Raw genomic sequence first — 12078 nt, forward strand, 5'->3', positions numbered from 1 at the left:
AGAAAGCCTGAAATCGAAACAGGAGTGGAAATCAAAGATGCACGAGGGTAGTGCCACCTTAGTAAGTAGTAGTGATTGTCCAACAGAAGGAAGAATATCAGTTGTTATTAGAGACAAAAAGGAAACTTGAATGGTGATCTTAATTTTGTTTGGTTACTGTTTGTTCTGCAACAATCCCTATCGCTTAAGTCGGTTCTCGATGAAAGTTTGCTTTCAACCGCATCTCTCCGAGTTTGTAGACGTGGGAGACCCGGGTTCGATTCCCGGCGGGATCTCATGTGGTTCGAATTCCACTTTAATCAGTAGGTCCACATCTTACACAGCCTCACTGCAGAAAGGGACGCTAAAGTGAAAGTCATATCATATCATATCTCTGAGTTTGTATTCTCGAGATATAGCCCAATCAGACTATCTATTAATGATAGTTCCCTTAGTTCTAAAATTCAATTTCTGCCCCTGAATCAAAGAAGAAAAACACTATTATATGAATAATATTATCTTGAAAACGTTTCTTTGATTTTGGTGCAAGAACATACATGTGGATCTCCATACAGGGTTAGTCAAAAGTATTGGGACAGATCAATAATAACGACACGCGTGGACGGAGGAAAATCAAATGTTGCAATTGGTATTATTGCAAAAACGCATTGGCTTGGAGTGTAGTCACCGTGGAAGCCATTTTGAATTACACTATATTGCGGATCGCACATTTTTAATGGATAAGGCTATGACTTTACACTTCACTTTAGGCTTTATATTTCCGCAAATGAGAATGTGAACTCATTTTTGACACATTACCATTTGTTTATGAGACAGGGTTTTTGACATATGTATCTAATAGAAAAAAGTATCATGACAGAGGAGTAACAAAGAGACAAATGGACAAAGGAAAAGTAAATGCTACAGGTTGGTATTGGTGTTAAAACTGCGTTAAATGATAATGGCACCCAGCTTGAATTCCGCATTTTATATACCGTAAAATATTTTCAAATAGACAGAGGTACTTGTGTCACATAAATTTAGGCTAGAATCTTGCTACAAACGATAATCTGAATTAGGGATGCGCACGAGACAAGATTTGAGGCTGTCTCATCTAAAAAAATATCCTGTAAATGTGATGTCTCGACTCGAAAAATGTGCATTTTTCTATTGGAAGAGCTGTGTCTCGACACGAATTTTCTCAGGAAAATTCTGTCTCGACCCGTCTCGTGCGCATCCCTAACTGAGTCGACTTTTGACCGATCTACGCGATAGTGTGTGCTAAGTTTGACATTTGTTTCTAGTAGAAGAATGTATTTAGACAGGCAACTAATAAATAGTACTTCATTGTGTTCTTAACGTTTCTGTTCGTTTGCTTGCGTTTGTAAAATATTGAGAAGTTACCACATATGTATAACATATTTTAATAGTAAGTATATTTGTGATTAATTGTTACTTTACGACTATAAAGCAATAGAATGTTTTTAATGTGCAGTTTCGAATATTTGGTAGAGCTCAACAACTTCGTTCAAATAGTAGTGGGGGATAACGATGTTTCTTCTGGTCAGTGTATTGTACCATGTAGAGTTAATACAGGAAGGATATAATGGTAGAATTGCTAGAAAGAAACCATGTATTACCCAAATTAAGAAATATAAGATACTTAAATTTTCTAGAGCTTTTGAAAATAAACCCAGAAACTGCTGGGAATGTGTTTTATCGACGACTTTAAGTTAAACCTGCATGAATATGATGGTAGAATAATAGTTTTTCGACAGGTAAATACAGAAATAAATGTCAAGAACTCCCAGCCTACTGTAAAATACAGAGAAGGAAGTGTAATGGTTTGGGTTATATATGTTCACCAGACGTTGGAGAGTTAGTGTGTATTGATGGGATTCTGATAAAAGAAATATATGTTAACGTTCTTAGAAGGACTTCTAATTTTATCAAGATACGAGAGTTACTACGAAAGTTTTGAGATGTGAAATAACTTACATACTTGAAATCAATTTAACACTTACATTTTCTCAAAGTATTCACCATTACACTGTACACACTTTTCCATCCTCGAAAACCACTTTTGGAAGCAGTGTTGCCAGTCTTTTTCTTCAAGTGTTGAAAGTTCATTCTCGTAAATCACTACAGCTTCTTCAGGGCTGCTAAATCTCTTCCGACGCATGCGATCCTTGATCCTGGGGAACAGAAAAAAATCACACGAGGCCAGGTCAGAGCTATACGGCGGATGAGTCATAAGTTTGACCTCCGTAGATTCTAAAAACTGAATTGTGATGTTGGCCGTGTGTGCGGCGCGTTGTCATGATGAAGCAGGATCCCACGCAATCCATTTCTTGGACGCCGTTCCCGAAGCTTCTGGAACACTTTTGTTAGGCAAACAGTGATGTACCACTGAGCAGTAACAGTCCTTTTTTCTTCAAGTGGAACAGTTGCACCATGGCCAGATTTGGAGAAGAAAGCTGCGACCATCATCTTCCCCACACTTCGCGGTCGCTTCACTTTCGTGGGTGGATTTTCGTCTGGAAAGATCCAAACTGTAGACTGGCGTTTATTTTCAGGGTCAAATTGATAGATCCAAGTCTCATCGCCAGTAACAATGTCAGAGACGCGTCGACAATTGCCTCCATCAAATCTTGCAAGCATTTCTTCACACCATTCCACACGCCTGCGTTTCTGCTGTTCAGTCAAAGTGTGAGGCACCCCACGAGATGAAACCTTCCTGAGCCGAAGATGATCATGAAGAATTTTTGTTACTGCTGGCGATCCAATGTTCAGTGCAGATTCAATGTCCTTGAAAGTTGTTCGAGGATTTTCTCGAATCATTTGTTCCACAGCGGCAATGTTTTCATCCGACACAGCTGTTGCCGGACGTCCAGCTCTCTCTTCATCTTTGAACGATGTCCGGCTTCTTCTGAATTCACCAAACCACCGAAAAATTGTAGCACGGGAAGGAGCAAGGTCCTTAAATGCCCCCTGCAAACGGTCAAGGCTTTGTGTCTCGTTCAAACCACTTTTGAAATCGTAAAGGATCATTGCCCGAAAATATTCCCTTTCGAGCTTTATTCTAGACAGCCGAATACTGCTCACATCAACAAACAAGTGAAGGCGATACAGCCACGCCCATAAGCGAGGCGAGTTGAAACTTGCTTCGCTTCTTCGCTCTGGATACCACTAACGAACGCAATTGTTGAAATTCAAATACTGTGTCACAACAATGCGTATCTCAAAACTTTCGTAGTGACCCTCGTATCGATTCCAAACAAAGTATATGTTGTTAAGAAAAGACTGCTTTAAAACTGCCCAAAAGTGCGAGAAACCCCACCCCACAGTACCGGCTTTAATCTCATTGAGAATCTTTGGAATGAATTGCAACGTAAGGTCAATATATACGAGTTACGGTGAAAGGTATGAGAAAAGCATTAAGTACAGATTGGAACAATATTTCCACATACTACACCAGAAAAATTGTAACAACGATGCCGAAATGCTTAAAAAAAGTTATAAATCGTTGTGTGTTTGCCATTAAATACTAACTGTATTAACTTGGAGGGATAAAATAACTTTAGAGGATATTTTATAGTAGTTTGTTTAATAATATCTGAATATTTATGTGATCAACAGTGTCCACATCCCCATTCAATGTAGTTTTTCAACAACACACGCAACATTTGCTTTTCCTGTTTAGAACCTTCTGTTTAAAACGGTGTAAAACCTACTGTTTTAGCGATGTTATTTCTAAACAAAAAAGACGCAAATTATCCCGGAAGGAAGAACTGAATTCTCACTTGGAAGGCAGCCAAGTCTCTCTGTCTTGCGAACGAGATCCACGTACTCGCCCAACACAGATACATAAGGTATTGGTCTTCAAGGTCAATGGATACGAACTCACCCCAAGTAGTGTGGTGTGTGACTCCTTTTTGTTTTGTTTTTGTACTTTCTCTACGTCACGTGTGTACAACACAAGTGCCCTCCGATTCTAATAGTGCAAGTGTGCAGAGTGGAACAGCGTTAGCTATCACTTCTCCTACAAACAGGAAATACTTGAGTGTTAGTTGTGTTTAAACCTACCGTCGACGTATGTGTTTTATTTTAACTGCAGCACTTAACCTATTCATTAACATCTATCATGGATTTTGTAAATTATTTTTTGCTTCCCTTCTGAGTTTTAAGACTCATATTAAATTTTAGTAGAACAAACTTACGTAGATCTCGACATTGCACAGAAGTGTTATACTACGAAATTTTCCTCTATATGACTGTGATAAACTCTTTATCCTTTCTCCCGATAAATTTAAATCGCGCAAGTAGTGACGGTAAAAAAGCATATTTAAAATAATTTCTCACATGCCATAAACCGGATGTAGTTTGTGTGCAAGAACTTATACATGATTCATTTCACAATATGCTGGACTATGATGTGTTTGCTAATGTAGGACCCACCACTGGAGTAGGGATGTTTATCAGAAAAGGATTGGGTCATACCAATCTTACTCTCTCCCCTGACGGACGTATTATTCATTGTGTCATAAAGGGGTACCTGGTCGTCGGACTATATTCTCCTTCTGGCTATACAGCTAAGAAGGAACGGGCTGAATTTTCCACAATTCCTGCCTCCTCATATTTCTTGTATGGTAATCATGGCTGATTGGAATACCCCTGAAACCAGCGCAGATTCAATTACACCCACCCCCCTTGTCCAGCATTTTTGGAATTTTTGCGGGCTTATCACTTAAGAGATGTAGTCATTGTTTCCAATTCACCGAGGATCTATACCCATTGTACTTCACATTCGAAAAGTAGGATTGACAAAATATATGTCATTCCTGACTTGTTTCACACTATTATTGACGTACAGACTATTATACCATCTTTCACCGATCATGCAGCGATCAAGCTCCACATAAAAACAGATCAACCCCTGCCAGCCCTTAGCAGGCGAGGATACTGGAAGTTAAATACATCCTTACTTCAACACGACGGTTATCGGGAGGAGCTGGCACAACTATATACCTATTGGGAACGGATGCAACAATATTTTCCAGATCTCGCCTCTTGGTAGACGACATTTCTTAAACCTAAGATCGCTCGGTTCTCCCAAGGTAAAGGACGCGAAACACGACACGATCGGCAGTTGATGTTTAAATTCCTCTATCAGGCATTGCGTTAGGCATGGTGTGCGGCCCCCTCACTACATAATAAAAACACCGTGCAACAGCTCAAACTACGACTACAAAATCTCCAGGCTCCCACACTCATGCCTTCTTTTATTAATGAGACCACATATTATAGGCTTGCCCAGGAAACCGTCCCTATTTACGACGTTGCACATCTATTGCACCGGCGCAAACAGGCTACAATAGTAGCTTTCCGTCTCCCGAATGGTGATATCACTAGTGATTCGATTCAGATCCTAAAAGTTTTCCGAGAGTGTTACTATAAATTTGTAAAACCTCAACCTTCTGACACCAATATTACAACTCAGTTTTTGTCGCTTATTCCCAAACTGATTACGGAGGAAGAGGATCGTGATCTCATGCGCCCCATAACTTCTCAGGAAATATGGATGGCCCTCCAGGCAACAAAAGGAAAGGGCGCGCCAGGATATGAAGGTCTGCCGTACGCGTTCTATAAACAATACTGGACCTTTCTTTCAGATATCCTAGTCAAGGGTTTTAATACATATTTAAAGGGAGGCCCCATCCGCGGTAACGTCGGAATCATAATATTCATCCCGAAATCCGCCACTTCCCAGACTGCACAGGAGTACAGACCCATCACTTTTCTGCCTACCGATTTGAAACTGTTCACCAAAAACTGTTCACCAGAAACTGTTCATATTACAAAAGTATATTAGTCTATATCAGGCAGCCACCACCCCAATTATAACATATATTATGTGTTACGTTCGTTACAGGATTTTATAGCGTACATCCAAACTCGGCGCATTAAAGCGGGGGTCCTTGGCATAGATTTTTCTTCCTCATATGACTGCGTTGATCACGGGTTTCTTCTTCAAACTTTAGACGCCTGGGATTTCCTCCTGCATTTCAACAAGTCATAAGACAACTCTACCAATCAGCCCAATGTCGAGTACAGATCAATGGCCATCTTTCCCAACCATTTGCTCTGCAACGCGGATTAAGGCAAGGCGATAGCATCTTGACGAGCCTCTTTGTGATAGTTCTAGATACCTATCTCCGGGCTCTGGCTCAGATTACCTCTCCCGGTATACCGGAATACCATCAATTACACGTCTTCGGATTTGCGGATGACGTAACCTTAATTGGAACTAAGCCCAAAAATATGTTCATCGCCATCCGCATAACTACCGAGTTCACCCAGTGCTCTGGCTTGGCGTACGATAAATACAAGACCAAACTCCTGTCATTTCACGGATTCTCCCTACCCTCCTTACCTGATTCACGCTCTCACATTCCCATGCTTTAACAGTACTCAGCATAACTTTTCATAGCGATGCACGCAAACAAATGGATGCTGTCTGGCGTCCTATCGCTTATCAGATTAAGCAGATGCTATACTTACAACGGTTCCGCGGTCTGCATATAATACATAAGATTCAATATCTCAACCAGTATTTTGCTGCTAAACTTTGGTACTACGCGCGCACTTTTCCCCTCCCTTCTGTTTACGCTCGCCAAATTGAACATGTATTTATGTGGTTTCTTTGGCGGGGATACTTCTTCCGCCTCCGCCACAACACTATTTATCTTCCTCGCAGCGAAGGGGGCCTTGGACTCGTAAACATTCGTCTTAAAAGTCAAGTATTATACATGCTAGATGCGTATCAAGACGTTGAGCCCCACATGGACTATACACGGGTGTGGATCGAATGTTTCTGGCCCGAACACTCTCAACCAAGGAATCTGCCTTTCTGCAGATTTGGCAACTTATGTCCTACATATGTATCCAATCTTGTTCAAGCATGGACATATTCTGGTGAGCTTGCTTCCCCTACTACATACACTCCCCAAACCTTATACCGGCAATTGTGGAGAGCGTCACTTGTAGATGTGAGAGTACGGGTACAGGATATGTTCCCCAATAAACAATGGCGCCAAATTTGGCAAAATCTACGAACCAATGTCCTCCCCTTGCACACACAAGCAGTATGGACGACCATAGTTCATCAACTACCTGCCACACAAGAAAGACTTCTGCGCATTGGACATACTACAACTCTCACCTGCAAATATTTTGGCCACTCCGACACGCTACACCATCGCTACATATCAGGTACCGATATTATTTGGAACCTCCTCCTTCGTATGTTGAGCTTGATCTGCTGTACACCTGTTCCTTTATTTACCGTAGATCTATTCTTTCCTGCATTTCAGTATTACCCAAAAACCAAACATAATACGGTACTCTGGTTAGTTGGTACCACATTGTTATATGTCCATCGTTCCATGTCGTGGAATGATGAATGCTTATATTTTGACTTTTTACAACGGGAACGCCGCAAATATTTTTAAGTCGATCTAGAAAGGCAGTCTTTCAGTGGCTTTTTGTAAGCAGCTCTGTCCCACATGTCGGGAAGGACCGGGAGCCAATGAGTTGTGCTTGTGAACAATTTCCTTGTTGTGATGCATAACCATCATCATCGTACAGACGAGTAGGTTCGCTCAGAACCACATCTTGGAAATTCTTCAAAGTGGTCTGTCTTAGATTACACCTATATTGTATCCATGTCATTTTTCTATGTAATATTAGTGACAGTGTAATAAATATTAAGTGGTAGAGCGTTCACCTCTGGTTCTTGGGGTCCCGGGTTCGATCCCTGCCCCCGCCAAATGAACTTTGTGGTGGAGAAACACCGTGTTCGTGGGTTTTCTCGGGGTTCTCTCGTTTCCTCTCACTTTCTTTATTCCACCATTTCATTCATTACTCATCATCACGGTCTCCTTTAGCCTAACCGGCATAAGCGTGGGACGTAAAACTCAAAGATTTCATTTTTTTCCATCCACTAGAGTTGTACGCTCTGCCACTGAACCATCGCGGCCCCTTTAATTTTTACATCACCCTCAAGTTGTTTAATAGGGTGCTCGATGGTTCATGATTGAGAGTCTGATGCGAGGATTTCGTGGTCATGTAAATTTGTAATGGATATCATCACGTCCGTAGAGGCTTTCTCGGAATTCTCCCTAAGACTGTTATCACCAGAGGTGAGCGCCTTACCACTGAGGTTCTGTACTCATTACTACTAGCTAAATATGCAAACTATTTGAATATTTCTTAAAGATATTTTTTTTTAAATAGAAAAAAGAATATTTATTTAAATTAAACTATGAGACTTACCATCACCAAAAGGGGTAAAGCTGGACCAACACCTATAGCAATGTACAACGTGATTTCGAGCCATCGATACTTTGTATAGAAGATCTGTTCATATGCAATACCTAGAAAGGCCAATACCCAAATAGCCCATTTCAGGTTGATAAACCAAGCAGACTTTGGCATAGGTCCCAATACTAACCAAGGAAAATAACTGGCGGCAATAAAAATGTAAATCATTGCACGGTCTGAGCGGTGCAGAAGTTCCTTTATTTTGCTGGAAAGAGAAGAATAAAACAAAATGTTACTGGATATGTTTCATTACAGATATACAAAAAAACATAAATCAATGCAGAGTCTGAGCAGTAAACGAATTCCATTAATTTATTGAAAGGAAGAGAATAAAATAAAATATAATTGGGTATGCTAAGTCAAACATTAAAAGAAGGAAAGTAGAAATGTGTGCAATATATAGTGATGGAATAATAGTAAATATTTGATATTGAAATTAAGTAGTTCAATATTGAACCTTGTTCAATTCTTTAAGCCGCACGCCCGGTGGAAGAGTGTTACAACTCAAAAAGTGGACATTTTGAACTATCATCGCTCAAGAGAGAATAAAGAGAAGCCACTTCCACCTGATGGCATTTTCGCAGAAACGTTACTAAATAATTTAACCCCTACATGGCAGAAATAGCAGTATAACAGGGAGCGATTTTGATAGAATAACAAACTTTAAAAGTCATGTTCTCATAAATGTTTATTTTTGACTTGAAACAGTCTTCCACCGTGTGTGCGAAGTGTTCAAAATGTTGTCCATCAATGTCACAGCATGCATTCATCCTAACAGAAACACTTTGACACATGGTTTGATATAAATTGCAGCTTGAGCTCCTTCGTGGCTAAGCGGTTAGCGTACGTGCCTTTCGCGTGGGAGATCCGGGTTCGATTCCCGGAGGGAGCTCATGTGGTTCCGTTTCCACGTTAATCAGTAGGTCCCGTCTCATATAGCCTCGCTGCTGAAAGGGACGTTAAATTCAACTCAACTCATATATTGCAACATGAATGAATGTCCGTAAATGCTTCTGTAATAAGCTACTTCATTTTGTCGACTGTTTGGGGGTTCCTCTTATGAACCTTATTTTTCACTAAAGTTCATTCAACGAACCTTCTGATCCTGATGTAAACGTTGCAGAATGGTATTACTTCACCAGTCATCGGATGATTGGCTATGGGGTAGCGCTTCCTTGGAGAAGCACGTGCTTTTACCCTGTCAGTGTTTTACATATTTCCTGCACGCGGCCATAAAGTAAACTGTGATTCGGTTGTAAGGTGGCTCAAAGCCACTTTCTGTACATGCGTATTCTCTTTTATTACATTAATTCAATTTAGTTCTGAGATACAGTGTTGTTTCTGTTATTCAACTGTAAGGAAATTGCATTTCTTGTATTAAGCCTTATAAGCAACAAAAACATTGAAAAACAGCCTACTTGACAATGGACTATTTTCATCTGCCGCATGGAAGTTCCAAGACTCTTTAACAAATAAAATGAAACAATCACTACGTGTATGTACTGAATTACATGCGGTACTGAATGTTCCTTGAATAAACTATACACCCGAGGAAAAGAAGTTCATTAGAGTAAGCTCAGATTAGGAAATATAGTATATAAGTTCACTCTAGTTCTGGGTTACTCATTACCACTTCGCGCAGCATGTTTAAGTAATTATTACACCAACGGTTCCATCAAAGAAAACTGATTCTATAACACCTTCATTGGAGATTGCACCCCATACTATGACCCTTAGCTGGTTTCGTTGCGTTTGGGTAGTCAAATGAGGATTTCTGTCAGCCCAATAATCACTGCTTTCTCTGTTCAAGTGGCCTGACAACTTGAAACGGACATCATCTGACCAGATAATCTCATAGGCTTTTTTTTTCAATATTTCGTTGTGCATGATTCCACAGAATTCCATCATCAGATTGTGTGTCCTCCAGCAAACCATTTCAGTCTTAGATGCGATAACTTGAAATTAAGTTGTTGTTTTTATCAGTAAGCGCTACAGTATCTTTTTGACAGATATAGCTCCTGTGCATTTTCTCGAACTTTAACAGATATAATGGAGACTTTCATCTCGTTTTCGTCTGCCATGGATGTACTAGGACCCCCAGATTTACATTACAAGTAACCAAGAAAGTTCGTGTGGTTTCTGAGAACAGTTTGTCACCGACTCCAAGCTCATTTTTCTGAATTTAAAAGAGATTGGAAAAGACAGTGTTAAGTTTGAATTTTATTAACCAAGCCTCGTATATGAAGGAACAATCTCGAAGCTTCCCTCATCAGTTTGGTATGTTATGCGTCTGTGTTAGTAAGCCTAGCTTCGATTCTAGGGCCGTATATGGTTATACGACAGAGCAACTGAACACGTGATCGCAGCATTTCTGGTGACTGTTTCTTTGTGTCTGATTTTCAGGACTCTTGCCCGTCACCCACGCACTGTTGTAGTTGAGAAAGCTGATTGGACAATGATCCTCTGTATATTTGATTTTCGGGACTCTTACCATCCCCCCACGCAAAACTGTACCTAAAAACCCATAGTAAGCTAAGGGAATCTCCAGTGCTTCTTCTACTCGTAACGACGAACGATCCGCGTTGATCAGCGCTCGGAAGGCCGCCCTTGATTACAAGTCGGGCGTGCCATCCTAAGTTGATACGCGCCGTTGCTTTATATGCCTATCCAATGAGAGAGCAGATAGGGAGATGAATTGTGTGTATGTACTTGAGTAGTTTTATTTTGTATCACTCAGTGTAAGTCTGATGAGGATCTTGACTAGAGATCGAAACGTCACGTGTAAATGTGTTTTTATATTAAATAAGTGCAGTCTTGTTCAGCAGTGTGTTTATTTTTCTGAAAAAAAAAGAAAATTTACAATAAACAGTACAAATTACAATAATACATGGGAAATTCCATTTATACAGAAGTAGATAACAGAAGTAGAAGTAAAATAACAGTATAGTAATACGAAAATATTTTTCACAAAGTAGGAAAAGAAAGAAAAATTATATTCATACGAGGAGAAGTCAAAAAGTAAAGGGACACACACTAGGGTCTGGTAACACTGCTAGTATCCAGCGCTGAATTAGTGTCGTCTCCAACACTTCTATGCAACGTACCACTCTTATTCCCGCGTTAGTCATTGGAGTGTAGCAGACCGTTAAACATGGCAGCTCCATTAACGATCTGCACCAAGGAGGAAATGAGAGCAGTGATTCGCTTTTCGTATGCGGAAGGTGTTAAACCTGCGGACATTATTTGTCGAATGCAAGCGCAGTATGGTGACAGCTGTTTATCGCAAACCAAGATCTACAAATGGATAGAGCGTTTCAAACCAGGAAGAACTACTTTATGTGACAAGGAAAGATCGGGCAGGCCATCGGCGTCAACGACTGAGGAACTTGGGTACATCATCACGGATCGGAAAGTAAGGGTGACAGCATGGTTTGGAAACTTCCATTAGCACCAGAAGGTAAGAAATTTAAACGTCAACCATCAGCTAGTCATTGATTATCTCCAAAATTGGTAACAGGTGCAACCGAAAAACTTTTTTTTTTCGAATCAAAAACTTGTTAAACGTTGGGAAAAGTGCTTTGAAGTGCAGGGAGATTATTTAGAAAAATAATGTATGTTTCAGTTTTCTATCATTAGAATGAATGTATCTTTTTTCGTCTCCTTATTTTTTGACTTCCTCGTATATAACAATAATATCAAACTTAACTACAGAATATT

General features: G+C 40.2%; 1 protein-coding gene across 2 annotated transcripts in view; it reads right to left on the reverse strand.

The window, feature by feature from the left end:
- Positions 1–12078, reverse strand: part of LOC145664774 (monocyte to macrophage differentiation factor-like) — a 53621-nt gene that overhangs the window by 14653 nt on the left and 26890 nt on the right. For both annotated transcript variants that reach the window (XM_081731725.1, XM_081731724.1), the window contains exon 4: positions 8314–8566. In XM_081731725.1, the coding sequence (XP_081587851.1) occupies positions 8314–8566 (253 nt within the window). The remainder of the gene's footprint in view (positions 1–8313; positions 8567–12078) is intronic.

Source organism: Thermobia domestica, chromosome 11 (assembly GCF_964235325.1).
Source record: "Thermobia domestica chromosome 11, izTheDome1.hap1.1, whole genome shotgun sequence".
In the NCBI taxonomy this organism is placed as follows: Eukaryota; Metazoa; Arthropoda; class Insecta; order Zygentoma; family Lepismatidae; genus Thermobia; species Thermobia domestica.